Source organism: Phyllobates terribilis, unplaced genomic scaffold (assembly GCF_046119375.1).
Source record: "Phyllobates terribilis strain yellow unplaced genomic scaffold, ASM4611937v1 Scaffold_9__5_contigs__length_417890890, whole genome shotgun sequence".
Classification (NCBI taxonomy): domain Eukaryota; kingdom Metazoa; phylum Chordata; class Amphibia; order Anura; family Dendrobatidae; genus Phyllobates; species Phyllobates terribilis.
The window spans coordinates 168,684,623-168,702,712 of NW_027362769.1; the positions used below are offsets into that span (position 1 = coordinate 168,684,623).

Sequence of the window (18,090 nt, forward strand, 5' to 3'; positions counted from 1 at the left end):
CCCGCTACTGGGATAGGTAGTTGATTAGCAGCCACCAGCTTGACAGTGGGTTCCCGCCAGGAACGAGCAACTTCAGGAAAGTGGCTTTGGAAATACGCCTCAAGCATAGTGGTCACCTGAGACCCAGTGTCCATTAGGCAGCGGATCCGCTGCCCATTAAATTCAGCCCAGATAATGGGCCTCTCGGAGACAATATCTTCAGAGCTCCCTCTTCCACTCTCTGAAGCTCGAGACCCCACGGTATGCTCCACAACCGTTGGGCATCTTAGTTTAATGGCTGCCCCCGCCTCCTCCTTTCTCGTTTTGGACAGTCTTTGGAGATATGCCCCCTACCACCGCAGGTCCAACACTCTGGTCCTCGTTCTACCGATAGGTCGGGTACATGCCGTGCTGGGGCCGGGTAGGAACGTCTTTCTCGCTCTGGTTTCTGCCCACGTGGCGCAGTAGGATGCATCGGCAAGGAGGCAGCAGGGGCCTTTCTAATAGTGTTCAGCTCACCCCGAATATCTCGAATTTCCTGACGTATCTCCCGTACCCAGTCAGGCTCCTTGTTGGTGAATCCAGGGGTAATTGCCTCATGACTTCTAACTGTGGCTTTGAGAACAGGAACTTCTTTCTCCAGGACTCTAGCTTCAGCCCCTACCTCCAGGAAGCCAAGATCAGGGCTCAAACGCAGCCGCTCCTTCAAGATCTGCCTCAGGGAAGGGTCTTTCAAGCCAGCAATCAGTTGGTCATGCAACACTTTATCCAATGGTCCCAGTCCTCGGTTCCCATCTTGAGCCTTCTTAGTGATATGGGCCGTCACTTCCTGTAATGCATTAACATACTGATTTATGGTCTCATTTTCCCCTTTGACCCGCTGAAACAACCGTAGACGCAAGTGTCCCAGATCTGTGGTGTCACCGTGCATGTCCTCTAGGATTTTTATCACTTTGTCTACGGTGTCATGGTCCCCAGGTGGGCGGTACATCACAGTTTGCCGGGCCTCCCCATCAAGGGTTAGGAGGGCCAGTTCCGTCTGGGCTGGGGGATCGAGGGGATACATACGTAGCATACTTCTCAGTCTTTCAACCCAGTCCCACAGTGACATGCCATCCCCCGTGAATTTGGGAAGATGATTGAGCATAGCCCCCAGGGGTATATGGTTCTGGCCAGACCCAGCCCCAGACTGATCCGCCATCTCTGCGTCTGAATGTTGCATCCTGCCGACTACGCCAAATGTAATGCAGGTGCCAGAATGCAACGCACAGAGATGTGACGCTCGCAAACCCTGCCCTGGGAAGATGGGGTACTCGGAGCCGGGTCCGACGTTGAGAACGGGGATGCAGTCGTGGCCTGGACCCGTTCCGTGCCCAGGGCCGTCACATTAAAAATTATGTTAGGGCTTTCCGGGTTGAGTGGTAATTGTCGACTACGCCACCTGTGGTGTCTGGTGATGCGCCACCAGCGCCGCTACAGTCCGCTGAGGCCCGATGTCATGGCGGCTAAAGTTCTCGTTGCTCCCCACAGGCGGAGCGCGGCCTCAGGGCAGGCAAGACAGGATGAAGGAGGGTAGTAGTAGTAGCGCGGGGAGTGCGGGCACCGCGTCGCGTGGTATGGCACATAATGAACAGTCCGGAGGCCATAAGGATGAATTTCCAAGGCTTTACTCACAGTTCTCTCAAGCAGCGCAAGGCTTCTCCCTGCTCCTCGCGGAGTCCTGCGGCCACCAGGGACGCGGGTCCGACTACCTCCAAGAAAGTCCAGTGTGAGGTAGCATCCCTACACCAGAGTGTTCCTGCACTACAGACTTTACTCTTTTCCCGTCTGTGCATGTGTAGATAGGCCGGGTCTCCCTCTGAGTTCCTCTCAGGTGTAGGGCTCGGGTGGCAATTCCTGTCCCTCCGAAGCCCGGCGGGATCCTCAGGGCCTAACCGGGCTTTCTCGTCCTGGACATAGAGTACGAGGTCGGGTGTCGGGGGCCGGTACCCCTCTTGCAGCCGGAATCCCTCTGAATAGATCAGGTAGGCGAGGACAGGTGGCGTACTCCGCTCCGTCTGCATCCTCCCCGGGACCCATTTGCTAGGGAGCCACACTGTAAAGCTCCCGGGCCTTCTTGATCCTGGTTCTTGGCCGGGTCGAGACATTCCCTGTCTGCAACCTTCCCCTCGTCCCATAGATCGGGGTATGAGGGCTGTGTCCCATCTCGGTGCAGGCCCACACAGGATCTGCGCTCCCAGAGGGAAGTCACATAACACACCGTAGTTTTCAGCAACCAAGACCACTAGAAGGAAAGGTCCACACAGGACCAGGTTTGAACCAGCAGAAAGGACCAAGATCAAAGATGGCATTCTATTAAATATGAAATTAGAAGTGTCACAACTAACTGTTCCTCCACCCACACCCACTAACTGGTTCCTACCACTTTGTATTCCCCAGTCTCCCTGTAACCAGGGGAGCAGCACCTAGTGCATACTAGCTCCCTCTGGTGGAAATGTGGTGTTGGATGCAAAAGGCTGGAACACTACCATCACACCAGGCTTACCTCAGAGGAGGAACACCACACTCCATTAAAGAAGTGCAGCATTCCTGTGGCGGCCGAACTCTCAGGGGCACCACAGAGACACAAGGCGAGAACAGTCAGAGATGAATATAAACAGTTTATGTATATATATAACAGGTATTCTGAACAAGGGGATAACAACAAGGGTATTGAACGGTAATTTGAAATATTAGCAAAATACGAAGTCTCTCAAAGTAATGTGGTGCACCCAATAAGGGGAGTCACCACGTCAGTTCTTTATCTCTGTATATGGCCCTAGTGGGGGTCACCGGTTATTCCCGCTAGGCTGCAAGTCTTTTCCGGACAAAATCAATCAAAGCAAGTTTAGCTTCTTCCTCCCCAACTGTTCCCCTCCCAACCTGAGTACCTAAACCCAACTGGCCCCGGTACCGTGAGTGAACAGTGAGTGCTTTCACTGGCGTGACTTTCCTGGCTCAGCAGTCTCTCAACTCCTCTCTTCCTGGCCGTTGGAGGCAGTCTCTCAAGCTGGGAATAGGGGGGTCCAGACCTCATCTGTCGGCGGGCGACGTCGGGTTCCGCGAACTCACTCAGCACCGCAAGCAGGTTCCGACTCTCCTCAGCAGGCACAGCACTCGGGTCACATCTGTGAGGGATCCGGAGCTCATCCACCAGCGCCAGGCTGTGGCACCTCGCAGGCCTCCGGCTTAGGCCTGCCACGCGGGGCTTCTCAGCACGCAGGGAGCACGTCTGCTCCTCTATGCTGCTTGGCGCCAAAAACTCCTCTGGCTTGGCATGCTGGCCTCTTATCTCCAGGAACTCCTTCCTGGAAGTCACCTGACCGGGTCCAGCGTCTAAATCTGCTCTCCCTTCAACTTGTCTTGTATATCTTGGTTCCGCTTGACTGTGTCTGGCCAGCAGATGGCAGTCTCTCTCCATCTTTGAAGCATCATGTGAGAGTTCTCTTAAAGGCTCTCTCGCCTCTACTACAACTGCACCAGCAGAATAGTGAGTGCAGCTCTGGGATATAATACAGGATGTAACTCAGGATCAGTTCAGGGTAAGCACACTCTGCGTAAAACAAAAGTAACTCTGATGGTTGAGAAGTAATTTAGCCGACAATGGTAGATTTTAATCAGACAAGAGCTAAGGAACTAGATTTGATTTCTCGCACTTCTAGACTTTAGGCCACAATGTGGTAGAAATAATGATTAGACCAGTGTTTCCCAATCTCCAGTCCTCACGGCCCCCAGCAGATCTTACTTTCAGGATTCCCTTAGTGTTGCACAGGTGAGATAATTTGTGGCAGTTTCTGATGTCTTAATAATAATACTAAGGAAATCCAGAAACATGATGTGCTGGGGGCCGTGAGGACTGGAGTTTGGGAAACACTGGATCAGACAATCCTGCTTCTGGTATAACAACACAATCTGCGTCATTGCACGTATCAAGGCCATTTAACTGTTATGTGACCAAAAGCCAACAAGCAAATTCCCCAACCCTTACCCAGAAATTCTGGAGAAACATTTCAGCCATATTTCATACAAACAACTCACTGAATGCGAGAAAAAGGTCTGATGAGATGACACTATAAGAATGCTCAAGACTGCAGGCAACGTGACATTATGGGATTGCAGGAGCATTTTTGTAGACTCAGTGGGTTTCACTAAGATCTCTGCTAAATGTGTTCCACCTTTATTAAAGTTAAGTCTACTATAGGTCCCATACATTAAAGGGAGCTTTATTTTCTGAATTCATAAATAATATAATTTTGGCTCCTTGATGCCACCACTAGGGGGAGCTCCCTGGGATCTGTAGGCCTGAAAATACAGATGTAGAGAGCTCCCCTAGTGGTCAATGCAGGTAGGACTCAAGACAATGTAAGGCTCCCATACCTGACCCATGCTCTGCCTCTATGACAAACTAACCGTAGTATTCAGAAACAAAAGACAAGGGGTCAGAGGGAGAGGTTTATTAGCAAAAGCCAAAAGTGGAGAGTGCACAGGCGGAGGGACATGTAGAGACAGTCTCACATCTTCTGGAGGAAGCAAATCCCCAGCAGCGTGGTAATACATTAACTCACAACAACCAGTCCCCAAAATACACGTTACCTAGATCCTACATCTGACTGCGAGTGCAATATTCCCTTTTATGTTTCAAAATTTTGGAATTTTTGTAAAGCAAACGTTATTGCCCTCACTTAAAAATCTAGCACTGTCTACTCTATCTTTTCTTGAAAGCTTTAACGGGCAGTCCAGTGAAAATGTTTTCTTGAGAGGTCAGATATGTGTGAGGAGTCTGCATTCTAGGGTTGTACAGAACACTGAAACCCCTTTGGCACGGCCCAGAGACTTCTATTAGTGGAAATCTAAGACAGCATTTTAAAGAAAGAGCCAATCTAGGCAGCACTTTATAGAACCCTACCATTCCGTGGTGGTCTCAGATCACAGATTTTACCATATACCTGACAACTTTTTGATCGTCAGGGAAGTTAGGGGTGCACAGAGCCAAAAATGTCCACTCTTAGCCAGTCCCTTCTTCAAGGTCACACCCATTCCTAGCCTCTGTCCTTGTGTCTCCAAGACACTAAGCCACAGAAACCTTCCAAGGTTTCTGGATTTCAGAAGTTTACGAATATTTTTGGCAGGATCAAGGAGATTTGATGATTCTTCCAGGAGTCTTCTGAATATTCCAGAAGAGTTGTCAATTATAAATTACCATTATCTGTACCAATCTGAAGATATTTTCACTGGATTTCCCTTTAAAGTGGACCCGTCACTTGACATTGTTATGGTAAATATTTTATACTTTGCTTGGATTATTATTTAGACAATTAAAAATACTTATATATCTTTGATAATTTTGTATTTTAATATTAGCATTCTAAGTGTTATTCAGAAAAGCAATAACACCGGGCATTGTATCTTATATAGAGGTGTCTTTGTGACAAAACTTCCCTTTGTTTCTGAAAGTATAGTAAACTAGATGTAGCCAGTTTCAAAGGAATTCAGCAGAATACATAATTTACGACTTTGTTATTTCCAACTTAGATATCTTCCTTTTTAGGTAATGTAATGTATTAAGCCATTCCCACGTTCTTTATCTTTGTGGTTTTAATAAAAACTTGTAACTGGGCATCTGAGAGCAGACAAGCCTTGTACACAGACAGAATTGGTTGTGTTTCTCTTGTCTCCGATCGATCGACTCCCTGATTTGATTAAAATTGGCAAACGTGTGAAACTTTTTGAGTTTCTCCAAAAAACTTTCCATACAGGTTTCCACATCAACATAAATATGAAATTTTGTAACCTGATATAAATGCTTCTGTTCTCCTAAATCCGGCGATATTTTTCATTTGTTCCTGCGCCTCTCCTTTCCTGAGATATGGTCCTTTCTTCCCTGTATATAACGCTAGTGTTGTTAGTCAAGTAGGTGTGATCTTCAACTCTACTCTGTGGTCATCTTTTTTGAGGACCATGCCCAGTTGGCTAAAAAGATTAGAGGGAAGAGGAGGTCATATCTCAGGAACAGAGAGGCGCAGGAACAAAAGAAAAACAACAATGGATTCAGGAGAACAGCGGCATTTATACCAGATATACAAAGTAAAATTTTTATGGCAAGTAACAGATCCTTAAAAAGAGTGAAATTCAGGGCCAACATCAAATTGTATCTAAAAAGGCATTTGGTATATCTGCAGGTAATTAAGATGCTTTTTCCATAGGTGTTTTTGTCCCAAAATCCAAATATTCTTGAGATCTGTGCCCCCAAACCTATTCATTAGTCAGCATCCTACTGATCTGCAGGTATTCCACAGTGGAATGTGACTACTAAATCATGTAGTGGACCCTTTACCTACAAATCATAGATGTGACTAATAGGCTTTGGGTATTTTGGTGTCTATGACCTTGTGACCAAGCTCTTGCTCCATAGTTATTAAAAATGGCAGCTGCAACTTATCTCTTCCTACATACTCTTACAACATTGGTTCACCAGCTGCCATCTCTACAAGCATGCCATAAAACCACAGTTGGACACTATTGATCTCCAAGAAGTGGTCATGTGTGGCTCTATCACAAAATTTACTAGATATTGCAGCCCCAATAATTTGTGGGAGATTCTATGGATCCGTTTGGATAAAACACCTATATTTGAAGCATTGTTTGACTACATTTCCCCTTTATCATCCATATTCCTCTACTCTTGTGTCTTCTTGTATCACTCCCATAGCGCCATCTTGTCCATGTTGTCCCTTGTCTCCATCTACCAGTCGCTCTCCTGGTCTGTATATACCCATCCACTTGTCTCACCACCTTCCAGATGGGGAGGGAAGGTTTAGAGTGAGGGGTAGAAATAAATTAACGAGTGCTTAGAATACAAGGGTTTAAAACTCATTCCTAAGAAAAGCTTGGCTTCATCCGAGCCTTGGCACTTGGCATTGGTATGAGCACTGCTCTACCTAATCTGGGGCTGGAAGGAGAGGAACCCGGGCTTGGAAATACTGCTACCACTTATGGAAGAGATGATGCTGGATCCAGCAGACAGACACACCTTTCTATTGTTCTCCTGAAAGACAAAAGCAAAGAAGATGCATTATTACTTGTTTGGCCACAAACACCAGTGTGTATCCACTAGGGCGTAATGTGATAGTGGAGCCTGACGTACACACAGGATCATTGCTGTTCCAAAAGTAAGCTGGTCCATGCAAAAAAAGGTACTATGTATTCAGATACCCACTGCTTTCACAGATGTCCAGGAGAGGATTATGAGAAGCTTTCAGGAAATCGATGAGAAAATGGTCCAGGTAGGTGCACATTATTAGAGAAACATGTCGCTATGTACTGAAATCACTTCCCAGAAGCCACCAAGTGTTAGCAACGCCAGGAGTCAGTGTATTGCAATCGGCCAGGGGCTATGTTTGTAGTTATTTGGGTTTCTATTCTTCCATTACCAAGAGGAACAGAGTTCTGTGGTCCCCCCTGAATGTTGTAAATATTGGCGAATGGGTTAGGAGACATTTAGGGGCATTGGGGGAGCCAGTGGTGATCTTTCTTCTCTAACGCTTTAATGCGTCCAAACATTCAATATGGAAGAATATGTCGGGCCACCAGAATACCAGAGGATCCTCCAGTGGGCCCAGGCCCTGACACAATCATGGACCCCAAAGTTTCAACAGAAGACAACCCTATTTGGATCCAATCACTCACCATTTGGGTTCTGCCCAGATGGAGGGGGAGCCTAAGAATGAATTTTTGTTGTTAGACCAAGAACTCTTATTGCAATTTCTCTCTTCATCCCACAATTTTTTTATTTATATATATAAAATAAAGGGAACACTAAAACAACAGAATATAACTCCAAGTAAATCAAACTTCTGTGAAATCAAACTGTCCACTTAGGAAGCAACACTGATTGACAATCAATTTCACATGCTGTTGTGCAAATGGAATAGACAATAGATGGAAATTATTGGCAATTATCAAGACACCCTCAATAAAGGAGTGGTTCTGCAGGTGGGGACCACAGACCACATCTCAGTACCAATGCTTTCTGGCTGATGTTTTGGTCACTTTTGAATGTTGTTTGTGCTTTCACACTTGTGCTAGCATGAGACGGACTCTACAACCCACAGAAGTTGCTCAGGTAGTGCAGCTCATCCAGAGCATTTGCCACAGAACACCAGGATAGGCAAAGTCGCCACTGGCGCCCTGTGCTCTTCACAGATGAAAGCAGGTTCACACTGAGCACATGTGACAGACGTGACAGAGTCTGGAGACGCCGTGGAGAGCGATCTGCTGCCTGCAACATCCTTCAGCATGACCGGTTTGGCAGTGGGTCAGTAATGGTGTGGAGTGGCATTTCTTTGGAGGGCCGCACAGCCCTCCATGTGCTCGCCAGAGGTAGCCTGACTGCCATTAGGTACCGAGATGAGATCCTCAGACCCCTTGTGAGACCATATGCTGGTGCGGTTGGCCCTGGGTTCCTCCTAATGCAGGACAATGCCAGACCTCATGTGGCTGGAGTGTGTCAGCAGTTCCTGCAAGATGAAGGCATTGAAGCTATGGACTGGCCCGCCCGTTCCCCAGACCTGAATCCGATTGAGCACATCTGGGACATCATGTCTCGCTTCATCCACCAAGGTCACGTTGCACCACAGACTGTCCAGGAGTTGGCGGATGGATTAGTCCAGGTCTGGGAGGAGATCCCACAGGAGACCATCCGCAACCTCATCAGGAGCATGCCCAGGCGTTGTAGGGAGGTCATACAGGCACATGGAGGCCACACACAATACTCAGCCTCATCAGGAGCATGCCCAGGCGTTGTAGGGAGGTCATACAGGCACGTGGAGGCCACACACAATACTCATCCTCATCAGGAGCATGCCCAGGCGTTGTAGGGAGGCCATACAGGCACGTGGAGGCCACACACAATACTCATCCTCATCAGGAGCATGCCCAGGTGTTGTAGGGAGGTCATACAGGCACGTAGAGGCCACACACAATACTCATCCTCATCAGGAGCATGCCCAGGCGTTGTAGGGAGGCCATACAGGCACGTGGAGGCCACACACAATACTGAGCCTCATTTTGACTTGTTTTAAGGACATTACATCAAAGTTGGATCAGCCTGTAGTGTGTTTTTCCACTTTTATTTTGGGGGTGACTCCAAATCCAGGCCTCCATTGGTTAATAAATGTGATTTCCATTGATGATTTTTGTGTGATTTTGTTGTCAGCACATTCAACTTTGAACAGAACAAAGTATTCAAGAGAATATTTCATCATTCAGATCTAGGAGGTGTTATTTGAGTTTTCCCTTTATTTTTTTGAGCAGTGTATTTAATAGCTTTCAACTCGATCTCGGGCTATGATGACTTGATGGATGAACGCTCTGTAGGAAGATCGATCTTGTATAAGCCTAGATAGGTCCTCCAGGTTCTTCTCCTCTGTTATCATGATAGTATCAAGCCATTGGGTTGCTGGTCTTCCTCTTCGCCTTGTTCCTTCTATTCTTCCAACCATGATGTCCTTCTCCAGTGATTGCTCTCTTCGTATGATGTGTACAAAGTAGGCAAGTCGTAGCTTGCTGATCCTTGCCTAGAGTGACAGGTCTGGCTTGATTTCTTCCAAAATTGATTAGTTTGTTCTTCTTGCCATTCATGGTATTGATAACATCCTCACCCAGCACCACATTTCGAAGGCGTTGATTGTTCTTCTGTGTTGTTTCTTTATAGTCCAGGTTTCGCATCCGTACGTTACCATAGAAAAGACCACACTATGCACAAGCCATGTCTTCACTGCCATGTACTTCGATTTGAAGACCTTGTCCAGTTCATTGTTGATTTGCCCAGAGCTATTCTCCTATTGTCTTCTGGTGTCGTCGCTACACAGACTTTTACCATAACTTAAATACTGGGGATGCACAATGGTTGGCTAGTTGTAGATTGTGCACAATGACTGAAGATTACAAGGTGTTGGCAATATGTCAGCTAATGAGTGACTCTAGACTAGCATTCAGGATATATACACAGATATTGTCAGATCTGATTGTGTGGCGCCATGCATGGAGCAATCTGTTACCTTGCACGATGAGCTGCGCTTCGGAACTTGTTTTCCCGGCTGTGAATCTCACGGTTCCTGACATTGCCGGATATGTATTCCGCAGGGTGAGCTTGTGCCGGTTCCCTCTGACCTCGATAGCGATGTCACCTCCGTTGTGTAACATCACCCCATTTAGGCTCCACTGTGGAGGTCTGGAGGGAGGAATGGAGACTTCACACTCAAAGCAAGCGTCATCGGGGGCCGTCACTCTGACATCTCTCAGGTTTTTATATAGTTGGATGATTAAACCTGAAACCAACCAATTTAAAGACTTAGAGACAAAGTAATTTTGCTACTCTCCTACTAGAGTTTTCCCAGGATAGGACTTCTTATTCTCTGCTGTCATGTAAAACATAAAAATATATGTTTTTTTTATTTAGTTTCTACTATAAAATAAGATATATATTAGGTATATTATGTCACAAGTCATTTTCTTGCCTCTTAAATTTGTAGAAACGTTGATTGGTGCTCACCCTCCACTAGTAAACGGCCTGAGGTCTGGCCTCCTGTGGTCTTCATAGTATAGAGGTCCTCATCTTCCGGGCCAACGTCATTGATGTATAGTGTTCGATAGGCGTCCTCACTGGTGATCTGGAACTTGTCAGAAGGAGGAATGACTTGGCTGCCTTTCAACCAACTTACCGAAGCTCGGGCCGGACTGACCTTACATTCAAATATGACACGATGACCTTGTAGAGCCGTCTTGTCTCTCAGTGATTTTACAATGCGGACAGGTAGCTCTAAAAGAAGATGAGATGAAGGCAGTATTATAGTAGTTATATTATTGTACTTAGGGGCAGTATTATAGTAATTATATTATTGTACATAATGAGCAGTATTATAGTAGTTATATTCTTGTACATAGGGAGCAGTATTATAGTAGTTATATTCTTGTACATAGGGGCAGTATTATAGTAGTTATATTCTTGTACATGGGGGCAGTATTATAGGAGTTATATTCTTGTACATTGGGGCAGTATTATAGTAGTTATATTCTTGTACATGGGGGCAGTATTATAGTAGTTATATTCTTGTACATAGGGGCAGTATTATAGTAGTTATATTCTTGTACATAGGGGCAGTATTATAGTAGTTATATTCTTGTACATAAGGAGCAGTATTATAGCAGTTATATTCTTGTATATAGGGGGCAGTATTATAGTAGTTATATTCTTGTACATAGGGGGCAGTATTATAGCAGTTATATTCCTGCACATAGGGGGCAGTATTATAGTAGTTATATTCTTGTACATAGGAGCAGTATTATAGTAGTTATATTCTTGTATATAGGGGGCAGTGTTATAGCAGTTATATTCCTGCACATAGGGGGCAGTATTATAGTAGTTATATTCTTGTACATAGGAGCAGTATTATAGTAGTTATATTCTTGCACATAGGGAGCAGTATTATAGTAGATATATTCTTGTACATAGGGGCAGTATTATAGTAGATATATTCTTGTACATAGGGGGCAGTATTATAGTAGTTATATTCTTGCATATAGGGGCAGTATTATAGTAGATATATTCTTGTACATAGGAGCAGTATTATAGTAGTTATATTCTTGTACATATGGGGCAGTATTATAGTAGATATATTCTTGTACATGGGGCAGTATTATAGAAGTTATATTCTTGTACATAGGGGCAGTATTATAGTAGTTATATTCTTGTACATAGGGGCAGTATTATAGTAGTTATATTCTTGCATATAGGGGCAGTATTATAGTAGATATATTCTTGTACATAGGAGCAGTATTATAGTAGTTATATTCTTGTACATATGGGGCAGTATTATAGTAGATATATTCTTGTACATGGGGCAGTATTATAGTAGTTATATTCTTGTACATAGGGGCAGTATTATAGTAGTTATATTCTTGCACATAGGAGCAGTATTATAGTAGTTATATTCTTGTATATAGGAGCAGTATTATAACAGTTACAGTCTTGTACATAGGGGCAGTATTACATTAGTTATATTCTTGTGCGTAAGGGCAGTATTATCCTAAGTAGTATAGAAGTCAGTTATATTCTTGTAAACCTCTTTACTCTTTTCTATATTATTATATTTTGAGCTGCTTTTATAATTATCGCTGAATATTTTGATTTGCAAAACATTAATCTCTTAACAAGCCCACACAGATTAGGGAGAAGATTTTGTCTCTTACCTTTGACTCTGAGATTTGCTCTTGACTCTACTCTTCTGGCTCGAAACAGAATTTCTCCAGAGTCTTCACATTGAGCCCCACAAATAAGAAGAAAGTGTCTTCTTCCTATAGAAACATGAAATACCATGTGTGGTAGGATGACTCGCTCGGCCACCTCCAGAAGTAGACTCAGGAACCCGGGATTTCTTTGCAGGCTTTATTGACAGCATAAAGCTCTGCACTCCAGCAAAATAAACACAGCCTTACTTGGCAAAACAACAAAACAAAAGATAAACTGTAGCAGAGTCCATATATGTGTGTGCGGTTTGCCCACACAGGTTATGTCCAGCCTTCAGCTCCCTCCTGAACTATGGCTGTCCTGTCTGGAGACCTTGCCTCTCCAAACACAACGCAGAGAAAAAAAAAAACAGGACTGGACATTTAAACGTTGCTCAGCCACACCCTGGGGTGCAGGTATGGGGAATGACGTCCCTCCCATCTCAATGTCATTCCCCTAAAACCACGCCCTTTAAGTGAGTTAACCCACCCGCATATAACATGCTGGCAGAAAGTTATTGGTTTCAGTTCACACAGGCTAGCAACCTGTGTGACACATACCTCCCCTCATAAATTATAACAGTGGACTCTATCACATATTCCCCTCCCTTTGCCCAAAGCCAGGGGTTTGGGCACCTTCCGATACCAGACAGGGAATTCTAGAAAGGGCCTCAGCGTTCCAATGTAACCTCCCGGGCCTATGCTCTACGTGAAAGTTGAAGTCCTGAAGAGCTAGGAACCATCTATTTACCCTGGCAATTTTACCCCTCTTCTCCCTCAACCATCTCAACGGGGCATGGTCTGACACCAACTTAAACTTCCGGCCTAGTAGGTAGTATATTAGTTTATCTACGGCCCACTTTATGGCTAAACACTCTTTTTCTACTATTGCATAGTTTTTCTCACAGGACAAAAGCTTTCGGCTCAGATAGAGAATGGGATGCTCTTCCCCATTTATCTCTTGAGAGTGCGGCTCTTAGACCAACCTCTGAAGCGTCTGTCTGGACCACAAACTCTTTCTTGAAGTTTGTCGACCAGGACCGGCTGTTTACACAGTGCTGACTTCAACAGTTGAAACGCAGTCTCTGTTTCCTCCGTCCACTTCACCATGGTTGATCTGGTGCCTTTTAGGAAATCCATCAGTGGCGCGGCCATCATGGCAAAATTTGGGATAAATTGCCGGTAATATCCCACCATTCCCAGGAACGGTCTCACTTGCTTCTTGGAGAGTGGTTTCGGCCAGGTCTGGATTGCCTCCACTTTATTTACTTGTAGCTTTATTTCACCTCTTCCAACGACAGAGCCCAAGTACTTGGCCTCCTCTTTTCCGACGGCATATTTTTTCGGATTTATAGTAAATCCCGCCTTCCTTAGAGCATCCAGAACAGCCTGTAGCTTAGGTAGATGACTAGCCCAGTCTGGGCTAAAGACTACAATGTCGTCAAGACAGGCTGCGGCATACTTCTTATGTGGGGCTAGGATCCAATCCATAACCCTCTGGAAGGTGGCTGGGGCCCCCTGCAGTCCGAACGGCATCCGAGCATATTGAAAGCACCCATCGGGTATTGAAAAAGCCGTCTTCTCCTTGGCCGTCTGAGACATGGGGATCTGCCAGTAGCCCTTCGTCAGGTCAAGAGTGGTGATGTACCTTGCCGGTCCAAGCCTCTCGATAAGTTCGTCAACGCGGGGCATGGGGTGCGCGTCACTCTTGGACACCTCATTCAGCCGGCGGTAGTCATTACAAAATCTCCACTCTACGTTGAGTTTTGGCACGAAGACGATTGGGCTCGACCACCTTTGACTCCTTTATCGCCCCGAGGTCAAAGATCCTTTTTACCTTGTCGGAGATCACTTTATGGCATGCTTCCGGAATCCGGTACGGCTTCAGATTCACTCTTACATGTGGCTCTGTCAGTACGTCATGCTCTACCACCTGAGTATGCTCCAAAAACTCTGAGAACTCCAGATTTCACTATAGTAGTTCTCGACATTGTTGCTTCTGGGCCGGCGATAGAGTCTCTGCTATAGTGACCTCTTCCACCTTGCCTTCAGGAGCAGTTCACAGGCAAGGAGTTTCCACCGGTTCTCGGTCCCGCCACGGCTTGAGCAAGTTGACATGGTATACTTGGTGCGGCTTTCTTCGGCCCGGCTGGTGGACTAGGTAGTTCACTTCACTGAGTTTCTCCACCACCTCATACGGGCCTTGCCACTGGGCCAGTAATTTACTTTCGACAGTGGGAATGAGAACGCGATCCCCAGTCTGGAAAGGTCTCAACCTTGCCGACCGGTTATAAACCCTCGCCTGGGCTTCCTGCACCCGGAGGAGATGTTCCTTCATGATGGGCATCAATTTCGCCATTCTCTCCTGTAACTGGGCGACATGTTTAATGATGCTCCGGTGGGGGGTGACCTCAGCCTCCCAGGTTTCCTTGGCGATATCTAGGAGACCCCTTGGATGACGGCTATATAGAAGCTCAAACGGAGAGAAGCAAGTGGAGGCTTGGGGAACTTCCCTGAAGGAAAACAGTAGAAACGGAAGCAGGTAGTCCCAGTCCCGACCATCCTTCTCGACGACCTTTTTGAGCATTGCTTTCAGAGTCTTATTAAAGCGCTCTACCAGGCCATCGTTCTGCGGATGGTAAACGGAGGTACGCAGCTGGGTAATTCAAAGCACTTTACACAGCTCCTTCATCACCTTGCTGATGAATGGGGTTCCTTTGTCCGTCAGGATTTCCTGCAGCAGGCCGGTCCCGGCAAAAATGTGGACAAGTTCCCGAGCTATGCTCCTACTGGACGAGTTCCTTAAGGGTACCGTTTCGGGGTACCGGGTCACATAGTCCATGATGACCAAGATATATTGGTGGCCCCTAGCAGATTTAACTAAGGGGCCCATGAGGTCCATGGCAATCCTCTCAAAGGGAACTTCTATCACAGGTAGTGGAACTAAGGGGCTACGGAAGTGGGAGGTGGGCACGGTTATCTGGCAGGTGGGGCAGGACCTACAATAGTTTAAAATCTCCCAGTAACATCCTGGCCAATAAAACATCCTCACTATTCTCTCCTGACTTTTTTCCACCCCTAGCTGTCCCCCCAGAATATGTGAGTGTGCCATATCCAGTACCCTCCATCAGTATGGTCCTGGCACTAACAGCTGTTCCACGGTCTCACCGCCCCTTAGTTTAGCCACCCAATACAGCAACTCCCCCTGAACTGCAAAGTGGGGGAACCTGGTATCGGCCCCTGACTCTTGGGCAACCCCATTACATGCAGTAACTTGGTCAAATGCCCCCTTTAAGGTTAGGTCCCAAACTTGAGCAGTCCTAAAGTTTTCACCAGACACATCTAACTCAGGGAGGTCGGCCTCCTCAGTCACCGTCTCGCCCTCATCGCCGGCAAGGACGCACAGTGGGAACTCATCCACTTGAGACTTCGTCGGGGGTTCTTCTCCAGGGACCTGGCTTTTTCCCATGCTATTTGGTCCGGTTCCCTTCCCCCACAAGTCCCAAAATAAAGAAAAATCATGGCCCAATATGACAGGATGTATCAGGTTTTTAACCACCCTGACCTCGTGGGACTGGCTGCCACAGTCTGTTCCCACTGTCACTGTGGCCATGGGATACTTTACTCCATTAATGGATACGGCACATGCCTACGGCCCCTCGCCGGGTTGACAGTCCGCACTGCAGGCTGGATAAGCACAATAAGAACCCCCGTCTACCTAGGCTGCAGTCCATGGGCTCAGGGGACATATGACACCAGGTGGCAATGTGTCCAGGGTTGTGACACCGCCAACAGACTATTTCTTTAACAGCAGTCCTTGTGGCACTCTCAGTGGGAGTGGGACGCCCCCCAGTGGTGGCTCTAGACCCCTTCCGTGGTGAACCCGCCCCCTTTTGGGTATCCCAGTACGGAGAAGTGACTATATCCGGTTTCCTGAGGGATTTCTGAACCACCTGATACCTCTCTACCAGGCCGACAAAGTCATCTGCCTTCTGGGGATCGCCCTGGGCAACCCAAGTCTGTACCAACTTGGGAAGGGAGTTCACAAATCTATCAATCACCACCCGCTCAACCATCTGGGCCAGAGTGGAGGACTCTGGCTGCAACCACTTCTGAATGAGATGCAGTAGGTCAAACATCTGCGAGCGAGGGGGTTTGTCGCTGGCATACGCCCAGTGGTGGACTCGTTGGGCTCTCACCGCCATATTCACTCCCAGGCGTGCTAAGATCTCTGTCTTTAGCTTGGCAAATTCCTTGGCATCCTGCAGTGCTAAGTCGTAATATGCCTTTTGGGGTTCACCCGACAAATATGGCGCCAGAACCTCTGATCACTGTTCTCCCGATCAGCCATCTTCTCAAAGACTGTCAGAAAGGCTTCTACATCATCCCCGGGGGTCATCTTCTGCATGGCCCATCTTACCGCCTTCCTGACGTGGGAGTCATCAGTCGGCCCCGGGGGTGGGGCGGTTGCTCTGCCCTGGATGGCGTCCGCCAGAAGCTGTATCTGCTGTTGCTGCTCCTGCTGGTGCTGCTGCTGCAACTTGATCTGTTGCATCAACAGTTTGGTTGCCTCCTGATGCTGCTGCATGCTTTGCTGGCTCTGCTGCATTTACTACTGACTCTGCTGCATTTACTGCTGGCTCCAGGTGCTTAATGAGCTCCTCCATGCTGCCGGACATCTCTGGCTGGCAGGCGGCCTTCACCCAGGACATCCACCGGTCTCTGTGGCAGGTACACGTGTTCCTAGAATCTTGCCACCACTCTCACACCAACTGTGGTAGGACGATTTGCTCGGCCACTTCCGGAAGTAGATTCAGGAACCTGGGTTTTCTTTGCAGGCTTTAACAGCATAAAGCTCTGCACTCCAGCAAAATAAACATGGCCTTACTTGGCAAAACAACAAAACAAAAGATAAACTGTAGCAGAGTCCATATATGTGTGTGCGGTTTGCCCACACAGGTTATGTCCAGCCTTCAGCTCCCTCCTGAACTATGGCTGTCCTGTCTGGAGACCTTGCCTCTCCAAACACAACGCAGAGAAAAAAAAAAACAGGACTGGACATTTAAACGTTGCTCAGCCACACCCTTAGGTGGAGGTATGGGGAATGACGTCCCTCCCATCACTATGTCATTCCCCTAAAACCACGCCCTTTAAGTGAGTTAACCCACCCGCATATAACATGCTGGCAGAAAGTTATTGGTTTCAGTTCACACAGGCTAGCAACCTGTACGACACATACCTCCCCTCATAAATTATACCAGTGACTCTTTCACACATGAAACAAAGCTGCAAAACAGCATTTTGCCATTGGAAATGCGTTCAGTTAGATGCTACTGTAAAAGATTAGAGTATGGTCCAAAGTAGTTCCCAAATGAATTAATATGGGGGGCGCTATTGTATTGATGTCTATGAAGAAAATGTCTGTTGCAATGGATGGTGCAATGTGGTATTGCATGGCAACACTACATTTAAAATGTAGAAACATTGGAAGAAATCATCTCTCATATATAATATAGAAGGAGTTAGAAAATAATCCAATATATTAGGTAAAATAAAAAAGGCCTTTTCATGTACAAGGGAGACATTTCCTTTAATTTCCTAGGGCACGAACTGATTTAATAATGTGGATATGGATTTTTCTATCACTTTCCATTTAAGAAATCTTCAATCAGCCTTTCTCTAATGTGAAATGGCTAATAACAAGGAGCAATAGGCTACATTCACTTGCGTGGCACATGGAGATATGATTGATTTAGGTGTATTGTCCTTATAAATCATATTAGCCCA

At 46.5% G+C, this 18,090-nt stretch overlaps 1 protein-coding gene across 4 annotated transcripts in view; it reads right to left on the bottom strand.

Annotated features, from left to right (window-relative positions):
* Window positions 1-3,398: 3,398 nt before the first annotated feature.
* Window positions 3,399-18,090, bottom strand: part of OBSL1 (obscurin like cytoskeletal adaptor 1) — a 118,543-nt gene continuing 103,851 nt past the window's right edge. For 2 of the 4 annotated variants that reach the window (XM_073647300.1, XM_073647303.1), the window contains 4 exons: window positions 12,268-12,372; window positions 10,571-10,837; window positions 10,077-10,346; window positions 3,399-7,063 (listed from right to left, as the gene is read on the bottom strand). In XM_073647300.1, coding sequence (XP_073503401.1) covers window positions 7,053-7,063; window positions 10,077-10,346; window positions 10,571-10,837; window positions 12,268-12,372 — 653 coding nt within the window. In that variant the 3' untranslated portion in view covers window positions 3,399-7,052. Of the gene's footprint in view, window positions 7,064-10,076; window positions 10,347-10,535; window positions 10,838-12,267; window positions 12,373-18,090 lie in introns of those variants that run through there. The other 2 variants (XM_073647302.1, XM_073647304.1) reach the window with 2 other exon arrangements.